This window comes from Sinocyclocheilus anshuiensis, unplaced genomic scaffold (assembly GCF_001515605.1).
Source record: "Sinocyclocheilus anshuiensis isolate Anshui unplaced genomic scaffold, SAMN03320099.WGS_v1.1 scaffold1014, whole genome shotgun sequence".
NCBI classification, from domain to species: Eukaryota; Metazoa; Chordata; class Actinopteri; order Cypriniformes; family Cyprinidae; genus Sinocyclocheilus; species Sinocyclocheilus anshuiensis.
Genome location: NW_015540943.1, coordinates 312115 through 326507, shown reverse-complemented (window position 1 = coordinate 326507; position 14393 = coordinate 312115). Strand labels below are relative to the sequence as shown.

The following is a 14393-nucleotide window of genomic DNA, read 5'->3' as shown; positions in this document are numbered from 1 at the left end:
ATATTTTTACGTTTTTTAGCTAAAAATACGTAGCGATTTGTACGTTTTAAACGTTGAAATACGTCTAAATTGTACGTTTTAGCATTAATAAAAACGTACAAAAGTGTACGTTTTGTGCTTGTAAATGTTACGTATTAATACCTACGTATAAACATGAGACCAGGCTGGTTAGGAAGTCATTTTAAATGAAATGTGAACTTAATTCAAAATGTATTATCTGAAAACAGTTCTAAATCTCTCATACAGCTTTACTTCTCACGTAAATTAATCTTGGTTTAAGAATGTTTAGACATTTTTACAACCATATCCAGCAAGAATGTTGAGCAAAATGTTTTTCTGCAGTGTGATTAATGTATGAACAAGTACACATACGTTTTGAGGAAAAATGGCCCTATGTGATCCTCAAACCTTAAGTAAGTACTTGAGCCAAGAGATCAAGCAGTGACATTCAGACGTGAACAGAACACAAAGTGTTTAAAGTGTGACTGCATTTTAAATACCACAATTATAACAAGCAAAACATACTCAGTGGCTGTTCATGCATGACAAGACATAAACATGCAAACTGAACAGGTAGTGCGCCATGTTTGATAGTGTTAACAAAGTTTCCTCCCATGTAAAGCAGTGTATTAACTCTGTAATCTCACTGTGTCGCCACCATAAGCCACACAGGTTCATTGTGGGGTGTAATTAGCCTCTATTGATTTGAGGGCAGCATACAACGAGTGATGAAAACCAACTCTGACAACTCCAATTCTGTGCCTGTCACTTAACGATTGCAGGCAATGACAAACCTAATGCGAGTAACCTCTGATTTGCTCTTGACATTGTGGCTGTGTTAAAACTGTGATTTGGATTTTAGTCTTTTCATTCCCATGTCAAGTACGCATTAACTTTGTACGTCATCCAAAACATCCACTGCCACTCGCATTTGCTTTGTCAAGTTTTCTACTCGCTATGTTTCCTAAGTCATGCCTCTCTTGGCACAGTGTTGATAAAGATAAAGAAACTACTAAAGTACACCTTTGAAGTAACTCAGCTTTTGAGCTAGCTCCATGCATATGAATATTCAATTAGAAATACATTGATGTAACACTCTTGATAGCTTTTTCCTGTCTTCACACAATCCATCATGCTTCTACTTTTAACAGCAGCAGCCTCTTTAACCCATAAAGATTTTATGTTCATATGCAGTCAGTTTGATGTAAAATTACAGTGGTTGGCAAGAGACATTCAATTATTAGGACAAGCGCTTCAATAAAGGCAATTAAGAGTGGGCGATATGCGGTTTAATATTATAATACACAAAAATGTAGAATTTTTCATAACAGATATGTGCATTTATATTTACATATACATGATAAGTCTGAATAATATATTATATTGAATATTATACAGCTGTAAAACACACTCTTGCTTGTGTGATATTGCTTTAATATGCAGTACACACAATATTATGGTGCGACTGCACATCTAATAATATAGCAAGTTGTGTCATTGCTTTTCATATCTTATATAATTCAAACTAATATATAATATAATAATGAGCTAATAGAAAAAAAATACTATGTGTTAAAATCTCACACCAGAAGATTTAAATTTGACTCGTACGGTTCTTTTACAGTTAAAAATACACATTACCTTCTCAATTTAATGGTTTGTTTACTGAAAAGCAGTTGTCCTTTAATTCATCTACTAAATGTTTTTACTGTCATTGCTTAAAAACTAAACATATGTTTTAAAAGTGCCATGATCTAAACCCATATGCCATTTGCCCAGTGAGCGATTGCAGAGGACTGTGCTTCACACAAAGAAATTGACACAGCTGAAGTGGATGGGGTTCATAACAGTGTTCTTGGTCAGTTTCCCAATTATTACTCATAGCAGAGGTGCTCTTTTGAAGCTGGCTGCTCGTATGAGAACTGTCCAATTCTGTCAACAGGACACATGGAGTTCCGAGGTTACTCACTCTAGCTTTGCCAAAGTATTTATTTATTTTTTTTATTGTGCAGAGAAATGTATTTGTTAATTATGCTTCTATTTTAGTTTATGCACATTTCTTCTTATTGTATAAAGCAAAAATATATCCACCACAATGGAGCACATATCCCAGAAATCCCAGAATTTGCATATCAATGGCTTATTTTTAGCTGCTTGTAGGAAGTAGGGATTCGATTATTATAACATACATTTTAACATTAAGGCAAATTACACTCATCAGACTTTCATCACTCTTCAACATTGTGGTATTCACTAAAAGAAGGATAAATCCCCAATACAGCTATCATCACCATACAGTACCACAGTGTAGCGATGTTCCCACAGGGAGGTGCTTTGTAAGGTTTGGACCTGATATATTGCCTAGCAATTCTGGTTTTATCAGACATTTTATCAGACAACAGAATCTTGAACAATCCAATAGAAAATTATGTTTTCTAACATGGCTTAAGGCAAACTCCAACTGGGATGTGGAATGGTTTTTCTTTCCACCCAGCCAGATGTATGAGGTGTGTAAGCAGTTGTTATCTTATATGCATTGTCATATTGCAAAACTTGACAGAAAGAAAACTCTGCTATAGTGTGTTATGACCTCTCCTATTAGAAATGGACCAGATACGGACTGACAGTTCTGGACAGATTCACAGTTGTCCCAGATTTTCCCACATTTTTGATGAGTAAGGCTATTGCTCAACAAACCTCTAACTCTTTCAACTTCAGCCCATAACTCATCCCATCCCGTTTGTGTCATTGTGTCTGTGGGATTTTTCTGGCCATCACCCAACATCAGTGCATGACCTCACTGATGCTCTTTTGTTTCTGAATGGGATCAAATCCCTGCAGCCATGTTCCAACATTTAGTGGAAAATCTTCCCGGAAGCTCGGAAGGTAGAGGCTGTTGTGGCAGCAATGGGAGGACAAACCCTAAAATTAAATGTGTGACAAACAAAGGGTGTTGTGTTCAGGTATCCGCATACTTTTGGCCACAATTTTTGTCATTCCTGCATTGTAGCACATTGTTATTTTCTGCAGTAGATGCTCTAAGCTTAGTTTAGCTCCAGCCCTAAGTAAATGCATCTAAACCAGCTAGTCAACCTCCTGATTCCAATTACTCTGGAATCTTTTGACATTACAAGAAACTTCCTGGCAGATGTTTTAAAGCAGGATGGAGCTGCATTCTGCATCAAGGTGGCCCTTCAGGAGCAGGATTGGACACCTATTATTCTCTAATCCAATCAAAAGTAACAATGGCACAGTTATTTGCTTCATGTTGGAACTAAATGGCATTTCATTTTAGGACTATTATTTATAGGACTTGTAGTGACTTTCAGGATGCTTACACAGTAAAGTTTATGCAGCAAATATTCAGCAAATTTGTGAATTGTGAAAACTCAACCCAGGCTCATTCAAAATACGTGCCTCTAAATACATTTCTGCAACACCGTTTTTACTTACCTTACGGCACGTTTCGCGACAGTTTCAAAGTGAAATGTCCAGTTAGTGGCATTAAAACACGGGTTCAATACGTGACCCTGGCACGTTTTTTTATGTTGATATAGGTACGTATTGCTGTGTTTTTATTACAAAGCTTCAGGTACGTATTGCGGCGGTTCGTAAATCAAATACTCGGGGAGTGTCGCTAAAAGTTAATGATCTATCGTGTTGGAAATATCCCCTATACCAAACCTAAACCCAAAACCTACCCGATAGTGTTAACAAATGCAAAACTGATATAAAATGCATTTGTTGATGCAACCGTGCCACTTGAACTTCCTTATATGCAGGTTTGAGCTGTTTTGTGTACAGCTTAGTTTCAAGGGATTCGTACCGGAGCGCTTCACCACTCAAGTGCAACTCCATACTGCGTGAGCTACCGAACAAACGAACATGAAAACCCATACATATGAAGCTAGATATGTGACGCTAACGTTCAAAAGTATCAGTTTTGAAATGTTGTAGCATGTTAAAATTGTTTTGAATATATAACATAATATTCCTCAAGTAATTGTGCTAAAATTAGGCTTTATTAATCGAAACTGTGGACCTGTAATTCATACTTTGTGTGGAAAAGGAATAAAAGTAGTCTAGTGCTTATATTCAACTGGAAACTGCAGCGATTCGTATGCATAGGTACGTTTTTTCAGTTTTGCAGAAATGTATTTAGAGGCACATGTTTCGAATGAATGGGAAAACTGGTAGCACTTTATATTACAGTCCTGTTTCACATGTACATATATAACTGTTATAGTACAATAACTGGGTAATAACTAGGTACTAACCCTGAACCTACCCCTAAACCTAATCCATGTTACCTTATATTATCTAGTATTTTCTTAGGTAAGTACACTCTAAGTGCACATACTGTAAAATGATGTGCATCCAGAAAACCTCAGGGTTTGACAAAGTGCATCTGTTGACCAATGAGAATTTCAGACATCATGGCCAGTTTTCGTTTCAGATATCCAATTTCTCCTTTATTTTAAACCGACCTGGCTTTTTCTACACCCTTAAAATGCATCGTATGTATTCCTTAAAATGCTCCATCAGAGCCTTCCCTATAGAGCATACCATTTGGGAAAGATGTGTTGTTACAGCAAAGTATGAATTCACACCTTGCTTGATCTTCTTTTCAAATAAAAGAGTTCATTATCAATTACTATATAATACTGTGAGATTTAGTAGATGTAGATGCAGCTTATTACTTAGTGTATTGCTATGTAATTACTATGCTATTACTACAACAGTATGGAACATCTTGGCAACAGAGCAAACATATCACCATCTTTGTAAACCACACATGATCAACTCTGAGATAAACTCTGCTGTATTAAAGTATCAAACATTTATTGATTTCAAATCTACTTTATTCACCTTACCATATTTTACAAACCAATTATAAATGTACAGTATCAGTCATAAATTAGGGGTCTTAACTGATAAAGTCATGCTTTTGGGGTCATTTTTGGGAGACGTCATGCCGTCTGTATTTTAGGCACTGTGCCTGCTTCATTTTTAAATCCTAACAAGCTCTTTCAATGCTAGAACGGAGCACTCTTCTAAGGGGATATCCCATGGCAACCAAACTGGCACAAGAATCATTGCACACAAATTCACACACTGACACACAACTAATACACACACGCAAGATGCGAGAACACTGCAATCGACTGTTGTTTAGTAGCCCCAGGGTCTCAGCGTGGTAAAGCGATAATCCTATCAAACAACAGCTCAAAGTTTATTATCTGCAGCTCAATATCAGCCACAGGAACACCAGGGCATAGAGGGCCCCTCCAGATACATAGAACGAGAGAGAGAAAACGGGAAACTTTTTGCCCTAGCTGGGACATTGGGTCAGTTTCATTTGGTTCTGTTGTTAATGAAGAATTTGAGTTCACCTCTAGTTGGTGGCATCTCGACTCACCTGACTACAGAATAAAGACGTCTCAGAGGTATGTATTTTACCCCCCTTCTCTAAATGTGTGGTATAGTTACCATAAAAAATAATGAGTTCGGAACTCTATTGTCTATTAATGCAAACCGTGTGCAATAAGTCTGTATTCAATTTCCTCTTAATCTAAAGGATGCAGAGGAAATGTTGGAGATATTATAAATACTCAGTGAGCCTGAAGCAAACTTGATTGACATTGAATTGCTTACTGTGATTTAATGAGACTGTTTCTAAATGTATAATGGCTGTTCGTTAAATGAAAACAATGAGGTATCTGACGGTGGTTTTGTTATGCATTGGCATGCAGGTTGTAGACTTTAAAAAGAGTTAGTCACAAATAAAGTTGATGGATTCATCACATTAGTAGGACATGGATAAGAATTAGTGTCTCCATTAAGGCAATCTGAACTGAACTTTGACAAATGAACTGCACTTTGTCTGTAGTCTGTAGGTGGTTTAATTGGTTTTAAAGAGAAATTACATGGGAGAGTAGAACAAGGGCACTTTACACAGATGCCATATAGGTAAAACACAAAAATACAAAAACAGTAGGTAGTTTTTAGTGTATGGAGTACAAAGCATAGGTTGCCAGTATATGAAAACTATTAACCAATTACAATTATCTCATATTTTTACTCGTTAACTATAATAGTATGACAACTATTATGTTATAGCTGTTTTATAACTATGTTATAACACCTCATTTGTTATAACATACAAACTATAACATTACCACATATAGTTCTGATCGATCGTGTTTTGGTAGAAAAAACACACAAATATTTAGCTTCTTTCAAAGCCCATCTGAAGTGTTGTGTTCTTTTAAAAACATTCAAAGTCATTAGCCCTGCATTCAACAGACGGATAATACAGTACTGGACTGAGGTGGATTATTGTCTGACTGTGGTGTGACGTTGTTCCTGTGATGGGGAAGACTGGCCAGAGCACGGTGGACCTCAACTCACCCTCAGATGTGAAGCAGGCTGTCCCATTTGAGGACCTGGATCACAACAGTGTTCCTGTAGAAGAGGAGAAGGAGAATACAGTACCAGATAGAGGATCTTGGAAGGGAAAATTTGACTTTCTACTGTCCTGTGTTGGATACGCCATTGGGCTGGGAAATGTGTGGAGGTTCCCATATCTGTGCGGAAAGAATGGTGGAGGTGAGAGAAGATAGAAACGCTGTTACTTATCTGCTGTTGAGAAGATGCCTGGTTGGATCAATATTCTTTCCATGTTTTTGCCATGAAGGACATGCTCCTGACAACATTCATGTCAATCAATCAGATTTTAGGAGTATGTTTAACGCTGTGGTTGGGGTTTGAACAACATTTTTGTCACTTAATCAGTCATTTGCCTTAATACAGTTAATGGTAAGTTTAGGTGTTGGATAGGATTAGGACTAAGTTTGACAAGAATATTGTTCCAGGTCCAAGAAAAGATGTTGACAGAGGAACATGCCCTCCTTGGTAAAATAAAGCTCAAAACACTTACCATGATCCATAAACATTTTGAGTGCGAGTGGCAGGAGCTCAATATAATTTGCATTGTAGAATGTCCACCAAGTCTTCCCTGCTGACAGACCAGGGGTGAATATCCCAAAAGTATAATGAACAAACTATGGTTCTGCCATACTTCTGTAAAAATTTTGGACAAAGTTCTGTCATTAGCAATTAGCTTAATGATTGAGTGTTTTCCCGAAATCTTAGTTCCAGCTAATATTGCGCATTCGCTTTAGTACCTCGGATAACCCCTGAGTATGCAAATTAATCAAACATCTAAAAATGAACCTTGGAGACTCCTATTAAAGTGGCTCTGATGAGACTGTTCACATGTTTAATGTGAGGATTCTGAATATTCGATCCATGGTTTTCACGTGACATCACACACTTACAGGAACGCCCACCTGAATGGCAAAACAAGGTAGAGGCCTGCGTGGGACTGATTTTTTAGTCCCGCTCCCGCCTGCTCCCGCAAGGTTCTATTCCGCACCCACCCGCTCCCGCTATATATTCACTCTTTGTTCACCCGCTGTCCACTTAGAATAATTTTCTACCCGACCCGACTGTTCCCGCTAAATTTAGATCTGGGTTCCAGAATCTCACATTTTAATTTCCTCTACTGAAAGAAAAAGAGATATGCTGACAAATAAAAGTGTATTCTGCACAAAATTGTATGTTATTTTATTCTTCTTGTCAAGAGTCTTGAATTTATTGTCTTTGACTTGAAATTATATGAATTATCTTAAGACGCAAAATTAGTTTAATATTTTATGCAACACAGTAGGAAAAAAGTGCCAGAGAAAATAAAAATGTACAAAAATTGTATTTCTTATTTTTATTCGTCTTGTCAGGATACAATTCGTTTAACATTGACAACACAATAGGAAAAATGTGTTGCAGAGAGAAAAAAAAAATACAAATGTAGGTTGTACAAAAATAGCCTATTAACTATTTTTATTCGTCTTGTCAAAATACTAAATTCGTTTGACATTTTTCTGTGAACACAATAGGAAAAGTGTCGTAGAGAAAAATAAATAAATAGCCTACGACATCTTTCATTTAAAATTATAGGCTAAGCAAAATATAAACAAAACCGAGTTGAACGTCCTTCAAGGACAGGGCATCCACACTTTGCTCCATCCTTATTCTGCTCTGTCACTCATCGACAACCTGCCTGTTCTGTCTGAGGGCCATATATTTACCACCGGTACAGCTCTGAGCATCGTTATGCACATGCTGCGCACAGACCACGCAAAAATGCGTGACGTTTAAAGCATGCGTGCAGCGCGTGCATAACAGTCCTGAGCGCAAGCTGTACCGTTGGTCAATAAGAATAAAGCACAGATATACTGTTCTAAATGGACTTCGGGAACGGGATATTGTTAGACCGCCCGCTCCCGTTCAAATTACACCAGAGTTACCGACCGCTACCGCGTTTTATTCGGGAATTTAATCCCGCTGCGCAAAAAATCTGGGAATGCAGACTTCTAAAACAAGGCTTTCATCCACTGACCGCCAGTTATTTTTACAAGGATTGCATTAAGTAGAAATTTACTAAGACACTGATATTAAAAGGCCAAATGCAGTATACACCTTATTGATGATGCATACTTTGTACAGGCAAGCAGATGAACCCAGAATATAAACACAATGTGCAAAGTTTCACATTCATTGTTTTTTCCCCATAGAAAACCATTATGAGGAAAACACTTAACAATTTAGCGCATTGCATTCATATTCCAGGCACATCTACTTGCCTGTTTAAAGTATGCATCATCAATAAGGTGTAAACTGAATTTGATCTTTTAATATAACTGTTTTAATACATTAAGGCAGAATACGTTTTTTTTCACATTAAACGTTTTAGAATATACCACTGTTTTTAGTGATTGAAATATTGCGGCGGGTGCTTTATATGGATTGCAAATGGTCAAAACTTGCATTTTGTTCACATATCTTTGTTTTATTCTTTTGAGAGGTGATCTAAATATTTGTGGATTGGAAACAAATGGAAAATTGACATGCTCGTGCTGCAGTTCTATGGATGTTTTGCCCTCCAGGACTTCGAGCCAGTCACATGACTGAAAACTATGAATAGAAGAGGTGGTGGGAGATTGTATTAAAGTTCACTTCAATCTTAATGCAGATGTTTTACAAGTCTGAAATCTAAAAACCTTAACAAGTACATTTTGTATTACATTATTTTTAGGAGCTTTTCTCATACCATACTTCACTACTCTGGTGTTTGCTGGAATCCCACTGTTTCTGCTGGAGACGGCATTAGGACAGTACACATCAGTGGGGGGGCTAGGAGTGTGGAAATTAATACCCATGATGAAAGGTGAGAAATATTCACATTATACACATTAGCTATTTGGAGTACTATTGCCTCACAGTAAGTTTTGCACTGCCATCAAATGGAATTACAACATGTTTTTTGCCTGACTGGGTTATACATATTAACAAATAGTCAAAGCCAGTGTCATGAGTTTGAGGCAGAACTATCTGTTTGTTCAACCAATGACAGATGGGGTTTGTGTTTAAAAATTTTTATTACTATTTTTGCAGTTCTGCTTGGTGACTCCAACAGCACAGAAATGACACACTTCATCTTTAAACAAAGCAAAATATAATTCAGTCATTAAATCTCTTGGAATAGCACTTTAACAGCTATGACAATGGTAACGCATTTTGTCTTTACAGACTAGATCTGCTTTGCTGCTGTAAAGCAAATACAGACTTGCCACTGCCAAAGACACACATATACACACGAATAGGCATACATAAATCCTGTAGCATCTAGACATGTGGAGCTGGGGGAGGTGGAGGGTCTCAGGGGGACTCTAATAATGCACTGCAGGATGAGCTTACAAGTAAGCTCACTGGTTGCAGAATCAGAAAAAGCCAATCAGCTTAGTAAATTATGTGATTGCTAGTAGATGCATGTAAAGAACCTGCACCATCTAGAGTGCATATCTTTTTAGAACCCTCCCCATAAGTTTACCTTGCACATATACTTCAGAAATATGCCCATTTTCTCTTTTTCTTCCCAACTGAGACCTTTGCAAAAAGCAAACATTATTTTTTCTAAAATGATATCGTTTTGTTTTTATGCAACCATTGTTTTTTTTAATTAAAAAATGGTAGCTGCTATTGTAGGTTGTGTCTATGTGTCTAGATAGTTCTCTTAAAATGATGGAAGAATTTCACAAGAGTATGGCAGAATGAGGGTTCCCATCTACAATCTACGTGTTTTGGCACAAAACATATTTTTTGGATTAGTTGTGCTGTGTCATTTGAGGTTTAACTCTTAAACTCCTCTTGTGTCAGGTGTGGGTCTGGCTGCTGTAGTTTTGTCCTTCTGGCTCAACATCTATTACATCATCATCATCGCCTGGGCTCTGTACTACCTCTTCAACTCTTTCAAAGCAGTGAGTGTCAATTAAAAAGTGCAAATACACAAATATCTATTCCTTTTTGTCTTTCCTGTCTTTCAAAACTGTTCAACCATTCAGCATGTTTTATTCACTACCCCGTTTAAACATTACTCATCAGTATAAAAAAAAAGAAGTATAAGTTATTTGAATTGTAAAATAATTTAAAAAGTCAAATTATTTAATTAGTGATTCATATTGTCAATATGCAGCATGCTTGATTTTGTGTGGCATTTACAGAATGGCTGTATTTTGTATTAAACTACAATACTCAACCTAATGGTACATTAACACAGAATGTGTTGCCATTTTTGTTCTCTTGATAATTTGATTAACATTTACAAATCTATTACAACTATTTTTTTTATTTCATTCATTGGTCAAATAGGTTATATGTTTTTTTTCCCACACCATCCATGTCTTTATCTGCCCCAGTGAATTCAGCTACACTTGTCTTAGATTTTCAAAGAATTTCTCAGTCTTCTCAGAATTGTTGCTTCTTTCAAGCTCTCTCTTCCTCCCTGTTTCTCTGTATCTCTCTCTGCCTCCTTGACCCCCTTAAGCTCTCTGTGGCTCTGTCTTTGCTCTAGAGAGTGTTTTAAAGGCTCCACAGAATAATAACTGCAGTTTCTGCCATGGGAATAAGAGCTCATCTCTAAAGCAGTGCAGAGGGAATTGGAAACAAAACCGGCCTTTGTTTTATGAATGCATTGTGCTATTACTTTTTAATGATTTTCATTCGCCATTCATTGCTTTACGCATTTTGCTTTATCCTTTAACTTTATTCTTCACATGGTGGTGTTTGCCAAGCAAGTATCACTATACGACTGCTCATACTTGGAGATACCTAAACAAACCTCTAATACAAATACTTTTTTCTGCTGTTCTATTCAGAACACATTAGAATCCACCTAGCAACCTACACCTAAGTGACTCACCTAACCACAATAGCACGTGGCGCTAATAACTACTCAGAACATGGTGAAACTACATAGCAATGCCCAGTAACTACCATAAACCCTGCACAGTAAACCTAAACAGCTGCATAGTAACCAACTAAAAACCATCTAGTGACTATTAGTGACCTAACAAACCTAACAGACCTCTGTATAGCATCACAAAGTAAACCACTCAGATTACCTTATAATTATTCAGTAAAAAAGGTACAAAAGCTGTCACTATTTGCTGTGACAGTGACAGCTTCTTCTTTTTTTTGTTATTTTTTTTAGAGAGAGAGTGTAGCAACTACATACCGTTGTAATGGCATGTTAACCACTAGCATTGTGAGTTGTGCACAAGCAAACACCACTAATTTTCTTCAGAAAATGTAAAATGACATGTTCCCCCTTCATTTTACCCTCATGGAAAAAGTAGCACACATTGGTACGCTATTAAAAAGAGTACTTATTACGGAAATAATATTTAAAAAATCTAAAAGCATGTACTATAATTGTAAACTGAATGTTATGTTTTTGGACTGAACTTAAGAGTGCTTTTTTGACCGACTTAATTAGGACTTAAGTGCATTTTTTTGTGTAATTTCATAATTACTTCTATTGTCTTTCTACTGTCAAATTGACTAACAAGCATGTATGGTAAACTATCTGTAATGTTATGTCAACTGAAACTTGTATGCCATGTTTTTAAATGTATTTGTAATTGCGCAATTATTAAGTCACATTTTAGTACATTTAAAAAGTATTAGCTTTGAATGTAATATTGAATTAACTACAGTTAACTGTCACGATGTTGCCTACGGTGAGGAGCGAGGAACAAGGAGAATGCAGGACAGTTACTATAACAGTCTTTATTCATCCAAAGGGAACAAGGAACACACGTAGGAACGGGGATCAATGTTTAAGACAGCACGCTAGACGTGGAAACACACAGGGCTTAAATCATGGAAACTAATGAGGGAACACCTGCAGCAAATGATATTAATAAGGACAGGAACGGGAAGGACCAAATAAAAAAACGAAAAACAAACACGGGGAAAAGGGGCGCCGCTTACTGTCTTGGTCCGGTATTCTGTCACGTTCGCTACTATGAGGGAGTGCGGAGCGAGGAACGAGGAGACGTGGAGTACATCAACAAGGAGACTTTAATGAAATCAAGGGAACCAGGAAAACACACATAGCAGTGGAGGTTGACATAACAATACCGGACCAGGAAACTCAAAACAGGAAACACTATAAATACACATGACTAGACGATGGGATGACGAGACACACCTTGAACTAATGAAACAATAATAAGGACAGGAACGGGAAGCACCAAATAAGGGCATAGGAGGAACATGGGGGAAAACCAGGACATGGAGCACGTGGGGAACAAAACACAAGAGTCTGACATAACACTACAGTTAAAATTCTAATCAATTACTGATTGTATTTTTAAAGCATGACAAAAACATAACTGAAACATAATTTAAAATGCACTTTAATGTGAAGCATTTGACATTGCAGAGTGCATTTATAAATTAAGTATAAGTATGTTAAGAAGCATCGTCATAAATGTGTTATTAAAGCCTCGTTAAGAACACTTAAAAGAATAGTTCACCCAAAAATGAAAATTCTGTCATCATTTACTCACGCTGAAGTTGTTCCAAACCTGAATGAATGTCTTTCTTCTGCTGAACACAAAATAAGGTATTTTGAAGGATGTGTGTAACCCAGGGGTTGGCAAGTTCGGTCCTAGAGAGCTGCTGTCCTGCAGAGTTTAGCTCCAACCCTGGAAAAAGCCTATAGCCTTAGTAACCCTGAAGACATTGATTAGCTTGATCAGGTGTGTTTGATTAGGGTTGAAGCTAAACTCTGCAGCACAGTGGCTTTCTAGGACCGAACTTGCCTACCCATGGGCTGCGTCCGAAAGCTCTAAAATGCTGCCTTCGGAGGACGCATTCCAATGTAGGATGGCATCAAGGCACGTCCGAATCCAAAGTTAGCTTCACTTCCTGTCTCATGAAATACCGTCATCTGATCAATTTTTGAAGGCAGCATATCAAAGGCATCCTTCGCTGCCTTTGATATCCCACAATCCTGTGCATTCCATTTCATGATGGTTGAGCTAAAAAATAAAGAAGGCATTTGAAAGTTGCGTTTGGTGGTTCGTTTGTGTGCAAATGTGTATTTCTGACTAACTTTTTGCACTTTTGATGTTAGTTCTAGCAAGAACTTCAATTCAATTCAAGTTCAATTCAAGTTTATTTGTACAGCGCTTTTAAAGATACAAATCGTTATGACTGTCAGTTAATGTACATATGGCAGAAATGTACAGAAAAATCAATTAAAGACATAATCAAACAGATGATGAACACTATTAACAGCATTATTATATGATGCAGTCAAATTTATAGCATATAAATCAGTATTATAGTAATTAAATATTCATTTAGTTATAAACTCATTATATTTCGTTGTACATCATTAAACTGTTACACTGCCTCAGAAGCCTGTCCGAAATCAGTTTCATGAGGTGACTTTGTGCAGAAATGCTGCCTGCAAAGTTATTGCCTGATAGGGCAGCGAGGCTGCAAGTCAGCTAGGCTTTCGGACACAGCCCTGGTGTAACCAAACAGTTGATAGTCCTCATTGTATTTTTTTCAGTGAGGACCATCAACTGTTTGGCTTTATTTAATTAATATTGTAATATCTGCAAGTACAGAGTTTTTTTTTTTTTGGTCACACTTTATTTTAAGGACCAATCCTCGCTATTAACAAACCATTAACTATGACTTTTGCCTCAATAAACTCCTAATTTGCTGCTTATTAATAGTTAGTAAGGTAGTTGTTAAGTTTAGGTATTGGGTAGGATTAGGGCTGTAGAATATGGTCATGCAGAATATGTGCTTTATAAGTTCTAATAAACAGCCAATATGTTAATAATAGGCATGCTAATAAGCAACTAGTTAATAGTGAGAATTGGTCCCTATACTAAAGTGTTACTACCCACAAGGGTTTTCCAAAACTTCACACAAACTCTTTCTTTCTCTCTCTCTCTCTCTCTCTCTCT

At 37.0% G+C, this 14393-nt stretch overlaps 1 protein-coding gene across 2 annotated transcripts in view; it reads left to right on the top strand.

Annotated features, from left to right (window-relative positions):
• Positions 1-5302: 5302 nt before the first annotated feature.
• Positions 5303-14393, top strand: part of LOC107689715 (sodium- and chloride-dependent GABA transporter 1-like) — an 18500-nt gene continuing 9409 nt past the window's right edge. Inside the window, exons 1-4 of one of the 2 annotated variants that reach the window (XM_016487845.1) lie at positions 5303-5447; positions 6307-6609; positions 9158-9289; positions 10279-10379. In XM_016487845.1, the coding sequence (XP_016343331.1) occupies positions 6372-6609; positions 9158-9289; positions 10279-10379 (471 nt within the window). In that variant the 5' untranslated portion in view covers positions 5303-5447; positions 6307-6371. The remainder of the gene's footprint in view (positions 5448-6306; positions 6610-9157; positions 9290-10278; positions 10380-14393) is intronic. The other variant, XM_016487846.1, reaches the window with a different exon arrangement.